This window comes from Mirounga leonina, unplaced genomic scaffold, assembly GCF_011800145.1.
Source record: "Mirounga leonina isolate KUSES-001 unplaced genomic scaffold, KU_Mleo_1.0 Mir_152, whole genome shotgun sequence".
Lineage (NCBI taxonomy): Eukaryota > Metazoa > Chordata > Mammalia > Carnivora > Phocidae > Mirounga > Mirounga leonina.
This window is the reverse complement of record NW_023270380.1, coordinates 15,074,323-15,090,623: the sequence shown is the minus strand read 5'-3', so window position 1 is coordinate 15,090,623 and position 16,301 is coordinate 15,074,323. Positions and strand designations below refer to the sequence as shown.

The 16,301-nt window shown below is 36.7% G+C and overlaps 1 protein-coding gene across 8 annotated transcripts in view; it reads left to right on the top strand.

The window, feature by feature from the left end:
• The window catches only part of PCDH15 (protocadherin related 15), a 789,625-nt gene that overhangs the window by 750,056 nt on the left and 23,268 nt on the right, over window positions 1-16,301 (top strand). For all 8 annotated transcript variants that reach the window (XM_035008612.1, XM_035008611.1, XM_035008610.1 and 5 more), the window contains 4 exons: window positions 3,019-3,195; window positions 11,424-11,642; window positions 13,808-13,816; window positions 14,596-14,748. In XM_035008612.1, the coding sequence (XP_034864503.1) occupies window positions 3,019-3,195; window positions 11,424-11,642; window positions 13,808-13,816; window positions 14,596-14,748 (558 nt within the window). The remainder of the gene's footprint in view (window positions 1-3,018; window positions 3,196-11,423; window positions 11,643-13,807; window positions 13,817-14,595; window positions 14,749-16,301) is intronic.

Below are 16,301 nucleotides of genomic sequence, written 5' to 3'. Positions count from 1 at the left end.
GAGGCAAGTTTCCGTGAATGTTTTATGGCAAACTCAAAATCCTGCCACCTGAACCTAAGCATTATTAACATTATATAAATGTCATTGCAGACATCTCCCTTGATATAGGGGGATATGCATGATACAGGTGTTACAGATAAGCAACACTGAAGGTCTGTCTGTCTCTGTATACTCGTAGTGTGCAAATAATTTAGGCTGACAGGCTGGAGAGAGACATGTGTTCTTAATGAATTTACATGTAGTAAATTCTCATGACATTTGATTCCAAACTGTATGTATGAATTGGCTTGGCATATTAATAATTTAAAGCAAAACATAAAGGTAATTTAAACAGTGGTATTAATTTATATGAGTCAGTTCAAAGTAAGTGACTAAAAGAATCATAAGCTCAGTTGCTTTAGGAAGCAACAATGTACCCATGTGCATTTGAAGATCAAGGGCTAAAGAGCCATCCTTTGAATAGCATATATATGTATATATGTAATATATTCATGTATGTAGGTAATAGACACAGAGACAGACATGGCAGACATGCTTAGGTCTATGGATGTAGATGGCAAGTGGAAAGACAGATTTTTACAAAACGTGTTCTCATTTAAAAGTTTAAATTTAGTTTAACATATATTTATCAGAAAAGGTAAGGAAAGAGTTCAAGTTTGGACACCTTTTTCTTCTGGGTATTTCATTCCAAAAGATCTCCAAAGTTTTAAGAGAAAAGAATTCAGGGAGAAGACATTGTTCCATGTTTTAAATGATATAAGGCATTTTTAGACTTCATTGGTATGTGATTCCCTGATGTGATAAAGCAATTGGTACAGTTGTATTTCATTCCACATTTAAAGTTTTAGTCACAGTGAGTCTGCAATATTCCCCCAAATACAGGAAGACACAAGCTCAATAGACAAGTTTCTTCATTGTAGGAAAACATAGTTTATGCATATATAAGTGATTTCCTTGGAACATACTTAATCAATGTGTACATGCACTGCAGCAGTTATAAATTATTAAAGTGCAGTACTGGGACAGATAGCCACCTTCTGCAGTATTTTTAACAACGTACTCATACTTGGTTTTTGATTTGTGAACTAATATTACTAGTGAGAAATATGCTTTCTTAACAATTCCACAAATTCATTAAATGTCTTGAATGAATTAGAGGCAGGGGAGAAGTTTATTAATGCAAACTTTTAAGCCAAATTAATAATAAGCATAATCATATTTTATGGAACAGTGACTATGTGCTCAAAACTGTGCAGAGATTTAACTATAAGCGTTTGCTCATTTAATGCACACAGTCCTCCCATGTGGCAGATGACTTCCGCATTTTTGTGGTTAAGGAGTCTGAGCCTTTGATGGCTTCTTACTGGTCTAAGATTTTTCAGTTTGTAAATAAAGAAGCTGAAAATTGAAGCCAAACATCCGAGCTCTTTACTGTGGATGTTCTTCCCATTCATGCCTATATCAACTGTCAAGAGTGTAAGGTGGTTTGATTTCAAGGCCTTTCTTTCTTTTTCCTTTTGTTGTTGTTGTTGTTGTTGTTGTTGTTGTTGTTTTTTGGTTAGGGAGCATAACTGTCTCAGGAAAAGAATCCTAAAACACCGGCTAAATACTGTCCCACAGTCTGTGTCTCCTCGTGTAGCCATTCTCAGGTTCTGGGGAGAATACATTTTCTTTTCTTTATTCCTCAGCAAGGATCTCATCAGAAGAGATCCTATCAGGCAGATGGACCAGTGGGTGTCAGCTGCTGAGAAAAGGACAAGGATGAATCATACTTTAAGAAGGGGGACTTTGACTATGCTGCTCCCTACACATTTAAAAGCAAACAAACACAATTAAAAAGGAAATAAAAGCCAACAGAAAAAGCGCTTCGCTACCATGGGTCGCGTCCCCTGGTGTGGGCCATACCCCCGTGCTCAGTGGGGCTGCCGTGTTCCCCAGGCTGCTTCTCTGGCAAGTGCAAACCAAACACACCAGACCCTTAAGGAAACGTTTTTTTAATAGAGCGGAAAGCAGGTCAGTTTTGGCATCTGAATTAAAAGCTATTTCCTGATGTATTAAAGGACTTTAGATGATATTGCCCCAACTGTCCCCCTTGGAAAGGGCCTCACAACATGGACTCCAAATGGAGCATCGAATCTGTAGATAAATGTAAAGATATTTGCTGCATCTAGTTATTAAAATCAATTCATTTACATTTGAATGTCTATAAATATTTAATAGTATAGATTCTGATGTTAATCCATGGGGCTTAATAATGTAAAGTTTTTAATAAGGAAAAGACATTAAGGAAATTGTCATTTGTGATGATAGAGGCCACAGACACTTATATGGCGATAACTTGTGCTTCCAATTAAAATCAAATTATGCAATTAGAAAAAATTGTATTTTCCAGAAATTACCTATAGGTTAACATTATTACTTTCTATTGAATATTGTTGACTCTAGACCAAATGATAGATGTTTTCGTTGTTTGTATTCACCTAAATAGCTTCTGAAATTTGCATGCAGTATTTTTCTTAACCTGGTAAAACATCTCTCCCTTCTCTCATTGCTGTAATGCTCTGAGTTTTTATACCATGAGGGAAATAGGTATCCTAGTCCTGGACCTTGTATCACAGTCCATGCACCATGTATCACAGAATCTGGTGAAACGTACAATTTGTAACACCAACCATGTGAACACAAGAGTTCTAAGACCTCCTGCCTCCTATAAACCATAGGTAGGTTTATTATTTGTACAATATAGTTGGCAATTCCCATGAGACACATAGAGCTCAAATGGTATCATAAATTCCAAAAGTCTAGACTTGACTTAAACAGGACATGGTTGATGACATCTTTCTACCTTATTCAGTTTCTAGCATCACTGGGAGTTAAATGCTGAAAAAATAGAAGTTTTTTTCAAGTGTTCATATTCAGTAAACATTAGCAAAAACCAGGCTGTCATCATTTTTCATTTACTAAATGTCATTTCAAGTTGAGAGTGAATGTCACGTTTGTACTTTGTTTGATTTATAGGATTTTGGATCGCTATGTTCAGGAGCAAATTCCCGGTGCCAAGGTGGTGGTAGAGTCCATTGGTGCTCGCAGGCATGGGGACGCCTTTTCTCTAGAAGATTATACCAAATGTGACCTGACTGTCTACGCAGTCGACCCCCAGACCAACCGAGCCATAGACAGAAATGAGCTTTTTAAGTAAGTCATTTTATTGTCTGTAACAGCTCCCTGGTGACAGTATCACCCAAATTGTTGTTGAAAGTGAAGTGTAAGCAAAAAAAATCAAAGGCAATACCTAGGGTCCTCATGCCTTGACGTTTTCAGGGCCAGGTGTGGGAGAGAGTGACTTTGGAGGTCAGAAGGTCCATTAGGAGCAAGGGGCAGTCCACAGAGATGACCTCAGACCTCCACTCCTGCTCCCACGCCCTAGCTGTCCGGAGGGGGAGAGCACAGATTCCTTCTTCAGGTATCAGCCTGCGACAATGTTGGTAGGCATGAATTTGAAGAATAAATCTAGCTTTCGTCAAGGTTGAATCAGCAAAAATTAGTCTCTCTCTTTTTTTTTTCCCCTTGACTTGGGAGTGGGGGGCAAAGGGGATAACCCCTTCCACCTCAGTCCATACTTTCCATCTATTTATTTCATCCTGGTGAATTTGAATATTTGAGTTATGAATCCTATAAGTAAAGAAAATGCAGAATTCTAAGCAAAACAGCTGCTATGCGTTCTCCCCTGGAAATCATTTTAGAACAGCTTACCCCTTTGTTGTTGTTAGTTTGAGCTTTGCTTTAGTGACACCTAGTGTCCACCAGACTCTTGGCATGCAATTCTCATTTAAATTGAAATACATTTTTACTTAATAATATATTATTCTAAATATTTATTGGTATTTGTGTATATATATGTACCCAAATCCATAATTTCAGTTTTTAGTTTTTCTTTCTCTATATATACTCAAGAGCACTAAATAAATATATGCATATACTAATTTACAAATATATCCATATGTGGCTGCATTTATGTATTCAGCAAACATCTATCTATTAAAACCCATACATTCTGAGTTGAGTCTGTTCTGAATTTAAATCTGTTCTTGAGCAAAGTTTCACTGCTGCTATTTTAGCAACAATGAAATAGTGATTTAATAGCAACTTAATTATAAAAGAGCCATAGTTATTAAGTATGTTATTCATCAACTTAAATTTAATAGCTGTTTGGGCCATGGGCAAGATAGTATGTTAATCACGGTGGGGAGGTAGAGATGACTAAGCAGCAGCGCCCTCTCAAGTTCTAGAACCAACATCCAGATGAAGTAGCATTTTAGATCTATTAAGCCAATTTTTGCATATTGTATTAATTTTAAAATTCATTTAGAAATATACTTTAAAATTACATATATTCTATTGTCATTAACATTTACTTAAAACATCTGCATTATGTGTTTTTACATACATTGGTTTTATTTTTAAATATGATGATAGGTTGTTTGAATTCAGGGTGTTTTCCCTAACTCTGGAAACATCTGTCTTCTTTAGGCTGTTAGTCTAGCTTTAAAGAGTAAAGTAATGATGATCATCATCTGAATTGCACATGTAAACACCTCAGAGGTGAACAGTTTGGAAACTGAAGCCAGTTGGGTTTCAACTGACACTGGGAAGTATAAGATAAACATCCTTCATTCTAAACAAGTTTTCCCAAACCTAGATTATATTGTAAAGAGTAAAGATAGAAATTCAATTGAATAACTATAATAGCCAGGAAAGAAGGGAAAAATCGAGAATAACTGTAAATCAAAATGTTCTGTATTGAAAAGAGGATGGAATGGCCATGAAGTATTAAAGTTTCCCTTAGCAGCTTGAGCTAGTAGCTGAGAGACACTATAATAATATAAGTCTAATATATTATTAGTTAATTATTAATATAGTAACCTAAGACCCAGACTTGTTCCTCAAAACATTTTATAATGAAATTATACAGATATATTTCATAATCCAAGGCTCATAATGCACTGATATTATCTATCCTGTAGTTAGGAGAGCTGTTGAAAATTTAGTTTTTAACACTGAACAAATATACTAGAACATTAAGATTATCACATAACGGAAATAGGATTATATTTTCAACTTCCCTGATCCTAAAACGTAAGCTTTTGAGGATGTTGGAATTTCCGGGCCAAAGAATTAGAAACAAACAAAAAAGGTATTTCCTCAGAGGAGTTCACTTTGATTTTTAAAAACTGATTTAACTATATCAAAACTTTTCTTTAAAAGCTTATGAAAGCATAGAGAAGACTGGAATCACTGTAATGACATGTTAATGACTTTGTTTTACAAGGTTATGAGTATTTTGATTTTTCTTATTTTTGGTTATCTGAATCACTTAGATTTTTTTGCAGTAAATATATATTCCTTTTATCCTGCTTTCATTCTTGCTGTGGTTCTTTGACCTTCTTGAATCTGCATTTTTTGTTTTTGGTTTTTTACGTTGTTTCAATTTCTAGAATATCCTTAGACATTATCTTTCCAAGTATTTCTTATAACCTAGATTCTCTTTCTTCTCATTCTGGGACTCCAATTAAAATTCATTTTTCTCCACGTTTTTGGATGCTGTCTGTTCTTGTCTTCTCCTTGCCCTCTGTTCTCTTTGTGCTTTCCTTTAGATAATTGCCGTTGCCTTGTTTTCAAGTTCACGGATTCATCTGTTAGCCTGTTGATGCGCGCATTAAAGGAATTCTTCATCCTTATATCTTTAAAAAAAAAAAAAAGCTTCCATTTCCATTTGGTTCTTACGATTCCTACCACTTTATTGAACTTCCCATTGCTTCAAGCATATTGTTTGCTTTCTGCTAGATTCTGTAATACTAAGCAGAGGTGTATCAAAGTCTGTCTGATGTCCCAGCATCTGGGCTGTGTCTGGTCTGGCTCCACTGCTGGGTCTCCCTGCAGGCCCTGGGAACTTCTCTGCATTCTCTTACCCCTCTCATCGGGGCAGACTGCGCCTGCTCACTGCTTGGCTCTTCCCTCACTGTGGACATGCAGCAAGGTGGGTGGGTGGCTCTCTCTTCTCCTTGTCTAGCCTGAGTGCCTGGGATGTGGGCTGAGGCTCTCTCGCTTTTCTCCCCCATCCTTCCCATGGCAGCTACTCACTACACCATCTTTGTGGTGTGTCTTGGGTGTCAGAGTGTTCCCTGCCCCTCCCGACCAGTAGGAAACCTCTACTCTGTGCAGGGTCTTCGGCCCAAGAGAATGCCTGTTCCTCCTCTACATGGAGTGGATTGTTGCTTATACCTCTTCCCCAGAAGCAGTGGATTTAGCCTGACCCCTAGGGATTGGGATACTTCCTCTCCCTCTTTCTGCAGCTTAAGGCTCTTGCTTTGTAAGGGATACAGGTCCGAAGAATTACAAGGTGCTCCAGCCTTAGCTGCTTGCTCTCTCTAACCCTGCACTAGAAGGGGATTTCTCTCCTGTCTCCAGCCTTGTCCCTAGTTTATCTTATCGGGGCCCTTGGAAAACAGTTTGCAAGTGAGTACAATGCCAACCCCCCTCCTTTGAGTTCATGGATCTCTTATGCCAACTTTGCATGTTGGTACACACTTAGCTTCTAAAAATTTATTAAAATTTTAGCTCATTTGCGGGTGCCTGAGTGGCTCAGTCAGTTGAGCATCTGCCTTCAGCTCAGGTCATGATCTTGGGGTCCTGGGATTGAGCCCAGAGTCTGACTCTGCACTCAGCAGGGAGTCTGCTCCTCCCACTTCTTGTGCTCTCTCTCTCTCAAATGAATAAATCTTTAAAACATTTTAGCTCATTTCTTTTATTTGCTTTTTTGGCCGCCACGTTTTCCTCGTTCTGTGAAAGCTGAAACAGTGCACGGTCTCATGTCCCTGTGGAGGAAACTATCACTCTTTGCCATTTGGCATTTTGCTTGCAAAATGTTACAATTTTCGTATTACCTGACTTTTTTGTCATTAGGGTGGGAGTCACAGGCTCTTATGGCTTTCTGCATCCTTAGCAGAAACAAATCATATTGCTTTAAAATAGAACTTAACTAAATATTTGTTTAAAAAAAGCAAATACAGTTTTAGTTCATGCACCTTTTTATACATCCAGCCTGTTTAACATTGTCCAGATGGTAAACGGGAAGTGGAGAAGGTAGGAAGGGCCTGTACACTCTACAAACTGCATTTACAATATAGCGTATAATAACACATTTATTTAAAATAGAATCTGACTACCAAGCTCTTATAAAGCTTCTTTCAAATTCCTAAGACCAGGGGCGAAAAAAAAAAAAAAAAACATAAAAATTAAGAATAGTGAAAAATTAAATAATGGAAAACTAATATTATACTCTAGTTTACTATAAATAGAGTATGATATATATTAAGGAATATAAAGTAGTCTATAATTTGGAATTGTATAAAGGAAATAGTGGTCTACCCGTGATTTGCTTTATTAAGCAAAACAACCTTATTCAGGTGGAATGGATGTGGGCAGATGTATTAACCATCACTCCCTCTGTATGCCTGTTTCAGAAACCCAGAAACAGGGTATTTACCAGGAAAAGAGGTAGCCACCCCTCTACCATCTAGGTTCAGGGTTTTGTGAAGTACAGAGTGCATACTCCTGCTCACCCTCCCCTTTATTTCTACATTTATATGTACACTGCACTATGATAACCATCAAGGTAAAATGCAGGGTCAGCTGGTGCTTACACACCATACTTTGACAGTTGAGACCCACATGAGTAAACAGAGGCAGGAATGCGTGTTTGCATGTGTTCCATCAGCACAGTGAATCAGAAGACAAGGAATTGGCTTAGGAATTTACTGCATTTCAGTGATTTGGGAGAGCGAGGTTCTTGTCTCACAGAGTCGAAGAATGAATCTCAAGGACAAAGGAGAGTGAGTAAAGTGATAGAAGTTAAGCAAGGATACAGAAAAAGCTCTCAGGAGTGAGAGGGGTCCTGGCCGGGTTGCCACTGAGGGCTTTTAGGGTTGGTCTTTTATAGAAAGTTAACCAGGGAACTTAAATCCTTTTACCACCATAGAGCAGGGACTAGAGGTAACAGCTTCAGCGACTTACTTCCTTTTTAGGGTCGCTAATTTTCTTGGTCACAAGTAGCTGTTAGAACAAGACCCACCTCTGATACCTAGTACAGGATGGTCTGGTTTGTTCCCCGATCTGTGGATTCCTTTCATCTACACTTTTGAATTTTGTGAGCCTGATCTTATGGCCCCCTCCCTCTCTCTCCCTACCTAGCCTCACCTGTCCCTCACTCATCAGGAAAATAGAGCAGATCTAACAGATAGATCTCCTTCCTAAGATAAATAAGCAGGGGGCAAAATGGGATCAGTAATAAATACTGAAAAACAAAGTAAAAGAAATAACATCCTGATGACTCAGAGGTAGAATTTATCTCTGTAAATATTCTCCTCCAGAAACCACTGGAAAAGAGTTTAACGTTTTTAATGGAAAGCAAGACCGTATGGGACAGTGAAATGGTATGTGTGTTTGAGGAGCCCTGAATCCTTCCCTGTTTCTGGTGAAAGAACCCCACCAATGCTCTCCACCATGGTGCTGGTGGTGGGGTCTACACTGCCTCCCCCTCAGGACATCAGTCCTCTGCTCACTGCCTGGCTGTGTGTCAGTTAGACACACATAAGGACTCAGAGTCCTTCTTCAAGGACCAACATGGAAGCTAGCTTTGTCCGCAAATCAGAAAAAGTATAAAACAAAAGCCTGAAGGTTTGGGGGCCACTTTTTCCACCTTGGTATGGAAAAATCTCCAAACTTGCCCGAAATGAGGAAACATCTGAAAAAGAAATTGGCAACATGAAGTATATACATAAGAAGCTCAGGGCACACTAAGAAAAAGAAGAAAAAAAAAAAAGAATTAAAAGGAGATCAAAATATATTTAGAGGACATTGAAGATACAACCTGACAAGTGTAGGCATCTCTGAGGTAAAACACTTTAGTTGTTATTACAGAAACATAAACTAAAAATATAACAAAAAGACTCCATTACTTTCCCACAGAATCAACGAAAATGTCATGTGTCACTGAAAAGTGTCTGAATATGTTTTAATACCACTGAAACACAAATAAAAGTGACTCAATTATAAAGAAAGAAAAAATTAGCTAAGCCTTAGACATCCCATGTGCACGATAGAATGTCAAAGGCAGTGGGAATCGGATCCACAGTTTTTTAAGGAAAAACGTTGTGACTCAGGAATTCCTACCCAGGCAAACTGTTTTGCATGTAGAAAGCAAAAAGAAGGATATTCTAGACGAGGTATGGGTTCAAAAGCAATCCACTCTTCCATGAAACAATGAGAACATTTACCTAAATTGAGAAATAAACCAAAGTAAATATCAAAATAAAGGAGCTCTTGGAATGGAAAAAGACTAAGGAATATTCCCTCAGCTGATGGGATGTCAAATGCAAGAATCCTGTAGAAATGGGTCCATCTGGTGGATGCCGCATGATAGGAGTGAATTCTTCCCCCATACTAATGATCTACCTCTATTTCTGATTCTTCCCAGTTTCTAATACTGTTTTCTTGCAACAGAACTCAATCTATACTTTATTTGGAACTTCTTACCTTATCTAATAAACAATTCAAACAAAATGTGGTACCATTCTATTCTAGCACTTGGAACCATGGTTCAGTCTTTATTATATTTTTTAACAGACCTAAAAATAACCTAGGAAAAACGCTATAAAAGTATATTTTATATCTACAAAAGCATATTTGTAAAAAACAAAAAACAAAAAAAACAAAACAAAAATTCTAACTGCCTTATATTACCATATGAAAACTTGAGTAAAAACATGTGCACCTTTCAAACTAAAATTGAGTTATCCAAGCCATTGCATTTCTTAAATGGCAAGTCTAATAACTATCCAGTGGAATTCGTATCTGATATGGGTCATCTCTTTATTTTTTCCATAAGGAAGCTATGAACACTGTGCAGCAGATATAAAGTCAGCATGATCATTCAGAAAATTAAAAAATCTCAAAAGGGATAAAATAGACTGTAAGATGAACAAGCATGGGGCACTTTGTTATCATGGGATGGGTGAAATTTGAGGCCATTTAAAAATTTTTTTCCCATTTCTTTGTGTTTTCCACATTTTCAACATAAGTGTGGAGGCTTATATTATGCAATATATTTCTAAAATAATAGTTTTCACTTTGTATATGCTGTGTAATTATGAGAATAAAATATATTTTTAAGAAAGTTTCAATTTGGATATACCAAAATGTGAGCAGCCTCTGTGTTGGGGGCCTATGAGTAATTTTGCTTTTTGGAAAGTTCTGTGCTTTCCAATATTCTATAGTTAAGACATTTGATTTTTATAGACGAACATCTTTAAAAATTCAAAAACAAAAATACCTAAGACATGGTGTGGCTTTCTGCTATTAAAAACACAACTGTTACATCAACATTGTAGTATTTATAAGGGATTGTGCAAATGTTCCCAAGGAATTTTGAAAAAAACTATTACCTGCTAATTACAACATAAAATATGTCACAAAATCATTCAATCCAATAAAATTAAGTAACACTTATTCCTTGATTACCCGCCCCCCAATGCGATGCCCACGGTAGGAACTGCGTTATTTAGAGGAAGAGTTTGTAAGAACTGTTGGCTTAAATTAGCTAATTCCTGTCGTCCTGACTGATTTGCTATCTGCATCATTCATAATAGTGTTCTCTGTCTAGACAGGAAACACCTTTTAATTTGTTCACCTCTTGCCCATAAAATGTCATTTTAAAGGTTTGGAATTTGAAAGTGTCGACATACAAGACAAATGGAGATTTTGGAGCCTGAAGGCTTGGGTTGGTCTCTCAGATCCGTGGCCCTAACTGTGTAGCTTTCTGGCCTGCAGTAAATTAGCATTATAACATTCTGTGCTACGGGATCATTGGGGACCCAAGCAGACAAAATGCAGGATGTAATTTTAAACTCTGCTATATGTAATTTAGAATATTTATTCACCTGAATAACTTAATAATGTATATAATTTCAAGAGTGATATTAAGTTCAGTGGTGTTGGTAATTATTTTTCTCAAGTCTGTGAGCATATTAAGTAAGGGTCATTGTTATTAATATCTGTGTTATGTGTCTATTGGTGGTAGTTGCTCTTCTTCATTGCTCTTTTTATATATATATTTTTTAATTCATAAGACTCAGCTTGTGTTTCAATTAAAGAAAATATTCAAAGTTATCACAAATTTATTTTTAAAAAGTTTAGTATTTAATAAAAATGGTAAGATACTACAAAATTATCTTCTTTAAAATATTTTTAATAGTTTACAAAAATATTTTTAAAGAAAATACTAAAAGATATTACGAAAATCTGTTTAAAAAAAGAACTTTTTTTCTGTTAACATCACTGACTTCACTATTTATCTAACAATAAAGATTTCTGGATGGCAAACTGCTTGATATCAATAAAGACTTCCAGCCGCATTACGGGGAAGGAGGACGCATTTTGGAGATCCGCACTCCAGAGGCAGTGACCAGCATTAAAAAACGAGGAGAAAGTCTGGGCTACACGGAAGGGGCCTTGCTGGCACTCGCCTTCATCATCATCCTCTGCTGTATTCCTGCCATTTTGGTGGTTCTGGTCAGCTACAGACAGTAAGTACCCCTCGATCAGAACATGGGATCATAGAAAAGCCACCTCTGGGGACATGGCTTTGGAGTCCCAAAACAGGAATGGTGCACACATTTCGGGGACTGCTGTATCCTTCTTTCACCCAATGGCCTTCCTTTAAGGGAAATCAAAACAAACTTCCAGCATTTCCCACAGAGTACTCATTGTTCCCGTGCTCCTAATATGTTCTCCTCCGATAGGTCTGTTAGGTTAGCTCCTGTGGCTATGTTCGTGCTCTTAGGTTCCAAGCCTCAGGAGGGAAGGTAGCAGGGATCCTAGGGAGTGTCATATGCAGTGGAATGACATGCACAGATATCCCTGGTCCCGAGGAGGGTCTGCGACCTAACCACATGGCCGCGACAGCATTGTATCCATGTTGTTAAATTTGCATCTGTGTTGGCAAAATCACTTAAAAATCATGGTATGCCATAGGTCATTTTCCATGGGGGTTTTTCCTTCCTGGGTAGCCCTGTGAGAACCTATATTGTAACATACGACCAGGATATTTTGGCTGTGGAGGCCTTCCATTTTTCTCGTTCCTACGGGCAAATGTTTCCATTTAAAATATCTATATTTGTCTTATTTAGGCCCTTCGAAGTAGTGAAGTAATTACAGCTAATGTGAGCATCTGTATTCGAAGTCATCTAGTAAGCTATTCTTTATTTGACACTAGGTGTGGGGAACCTTTGTAATAGAGGTCTAGGCATTTAAAACATATTGATAATGATTGGTGAAAAGAGTTCCGGAATAGGTTAAGAAGAGTGGTGGCCCTAAGGGTACCCCAAAATGCAAATAAATAACAGGGATCTCCAGTCATATGAATTAGGGACATAACACAGAGGAAGGAATAATGGCAGAACTGTCCTTCATCATTTAAAATACTTACAGGAAGGACTCAACCAGCACTTACATATTCTTAAACTGCTGTCTTTGTTCTCGAACACTGAGAATTTTCTTTTGAATTAAATCAAGCAAGGTAATTCCAACCTAAAAATTGAAAAGTAGGCTCTGCATGAAGATGCCATAGGAATATCTTTCATCACAAAAGCAATGTGAAGTTGCAAATACAACATTTAGGTTGATATATTGGAGTCTGAAGTATCCTTAACAAATCAATTGATACACCAAATCTAAAGCCTATGAACCAACTTAAGAGTGGACAAATGTTTTAAATTTTTAAGCCGTCAAGCCAGTATTAATTTTCATGTTAAATCTAGTCTGTCTTACAGTTATTCTTGTTCATTGCATTGCTTCCCAAAGGGATCCTGTAGCAAGAAAACCAGGGAGGAAACCTCTTATATTTGACACACAATGCAGTGAACAAAACTGAAGCATCCTAGACATTATACTCAGTGGTCTGAAATTTAACAAACCACTAAGATGCTTAGTATTTAAATATGTTGTAAATGATTTAATTTTTTTTTAGTTCAGTAATCAGATCGACACTCTATGAATTCATTTTAGTTATAGCTTTTTGTAAACTAACAGAATTAAACTAAATGAGGTTTGCACTGCTCATCTTTCAAAGTAACATTCTAATATTTACACATCTAACGTTCATATTTTTATATTCTGCTTATAAGAAAGACTGGATGGATGGCTATTCTTTCGTATTAACATTCGTTTTTGAAATTCACTATACACAGAAAAGTTAAGGGGCAAATATGGAAAGAAAGTGCCATGGATTCATGACCTGGGAGGGGCACCTTCCAACCTCTGCTGCAAAGAGAAGCCCAGGGTATAATCCGGGCTTGTTGCCTGACTCCAACCCTATAACACACCCAGGGCGCTGAGAAGCCGATTACAACGATCATCTTTACTATTCCATTTCTCCATCAGAGTTCAAATTCATGTCTCCATGTTTTCATCTAGTTTTTTTTTTTTTTTTTGCTCCATTTAGTTCATTTGTTTCCCTGTAATGAATGTTTTCACAGCTTCTGTAATGTTGCCAGTGATAATAAAGTGCTCCCACATTCTGACTTTCTGAATGGAGATACTTAGTTTCCCTGCTGTGTCATTAAGTCTGTGTCATTATGAGTTTAACCGGTAAATTATTCATCATGCAGAATAAATCAGATGTTATAATATTATGAATGCAGCACTTCTAATGTAAATTTCTCTCTTTTTTACTCATTGCTTTTCAAAACAGGTTTAAAGTGTAAGTATAATTAACATCTTGCATATGATTTTACATACTATGAAAAGAAAAACCCCAGATACTCCTTGTATCTATCTGCAGGAGGTGTATACTTTTTAGTTCAAATTCTCTTGTGCTTTTGTATATACAGAAGAAAGGCATTTTGCTCTGATAGCTTCCACACTTTGAGATCTTGGTTTTGAGGAAGGAACTAACCGTTGGTGTCCAGGACATTCAGAAAGGGCTGCAAAGCTCTAAGGATAGAATCCCGGGTGTCCTAGGTATCCAAAGGAAACCAAAGCTAGCCATCCCCCTCCTCTTTAGGAGAGAGATCCTCTGTAAACTACACAACCTCTATCAACGAATGTCAAAAATGTTTCAAATCATTTTAAGCAAAATAACTCTTCTTTAAACAGATGGACGATGAAAGATAAAGAAAAATTATGTATCTTGAACATTATGCATCTTCAGCATTGCTTCCAATTATGAGATCCATTGAATAACCACCAATTATTAATCACATTTTTATAGATAGCTTGCCCCCACCTTTAATATTACTATTTCACTTAACTTGCATATATTTCTACTGAATTCTACCCGTTATTCAAGGGTAAATCTTTTAAAGAACTGAAGGGGAAGAGGATATAGGAGAAAGATACTCTGTGGGGATGCTTTTATAATTCTGTCAGTTTATAAGTTCGAATATTTGTGTTCCTGATGTTTTTAGTGGGTTCGTATGCTAACGGATACATACATGATTTCTAAAATGAGTTTTCCAAAACATCCTTGCCTTATTCAAGCCGCCAAGCTGAGTGCACCAAGACAGCGCGAATCCAGTCGGCCTTACCTGCGGCCAAGCCCGCGGCGCCCGCACCAGCACCCGTGGCCGTGCCCCCGCCGCCCCCGCCTCCCCCTGGGGCGCACCTGTACGAGGAGCTGGGGGACAGCACCATGTAAGTAGGCCTTGCAGCTGCCCTGACAGGTGGGTGTGATGGATGCTGGGGGGTATTTCATTTCAACCTGATGCGGAAATGCAGGTTACTTGAATTACGACATGTTTCTTAGAAAAAAAAAAATTGTTAAGATGAGAACCTAAGAAAAGTTGAACTGAAAAATAATAACCAAAACATAAGCAAACAAAAACCATTAAAAACTGAGTAAGACAAAATGTGCAGATGTCTAGCTTGAATAGTCTATTTAATCTGGAACCCTTCACAATTATGCAGATACATTTTTTTCTCCAAAATTAAAAATACATTCTGAAATTTTTTTTCTCATAGGAAATAAGGAAAAATAAAGCATAATCATAAAATAGTAATTCCTGATTTGGTATCAAAAGCCAACTCCTATTCGGTAGTTTAAAACTGATGTTATGGTTTAAATCATAGACTTTTTAAAGATACTATCTTAGGATATCATAAGACAGAGTAATGAAAATCTGAAACCTGAATGAAGAATTAAATATTAAATATCCAACCACTTAAAGAATATGTTTTTCATTATATTCCTCTCAAAAGAGACTACTGTGATAGCTTAGTATTTTTTCCCACAATATTTAGAACCTCTAAGCATTATCAAATCATCCACATTTGAAAAACATTTAAATTATTGTGAAAAGACTTCACAGATATTCCCATAATGATGCTACCCTTATAACCTGATTCCTTTTGGAGTTATTTAACTTGCCTGTGTTTTAAAAATTAAAGAGTAACTATTTTTGGACATGACATGCACAACAACAAATGATGTTATAAAACTTTGAATATGACTGAATTAAATCCAAGATACCTTTTAGCAACTGGAATTTGGTGGAGCTGAGGGACTAAAACACATTGGACTGTGTTACATTTGTAGCATTTACTAGTAGGAATAAAGCAAGCCTCAAAAATTATGAAATTTACCTTTTAATGGGAAAACTGGTTTTAACCACATGTATCAATATTCTTTGCCATATTAATACTACTATACAAGGTGATGTTAAGAAGTTTTAAAAATGTTAAAATTGATTTTTATGTTGTATATCTTAATGCTAAAATTGAATTTAATGTTTGAGACCTTAGTGCTTGGCATTTTATTTCTAAAATAATATGATACAGGATTCATGCTTTTAAATACAGTTTTTAAATTTTTTTAATGAGTTGAAAACGATGGTCTCTTTTTGAATTACTGGTGAATGTAGGAATTGAGCCAATATGATTTGATTCTCTCTATATTAACCACCTCTCTCCAGCAAAAAAATACTCAGAAACTAAACAAGACTTAGGTGTAAAGTTTTGTTTTATCTGAAAATAGTGACATATATTCATTTTTACTTAACAAAAGTAGATATACTGTAACATCATCTGGAATCAATATAGTTTGATGGTGACCATTTTCAAATAGCAACACTTAAGGACTACTTTTATTTGAAAAATTGTGGTAGACTTAGAGAATTTTGCAATTATAATACGCATTTAATGAAGTATTTTGAGTTCTGCACATTTAAATATCTTTAACAAATGTTTAA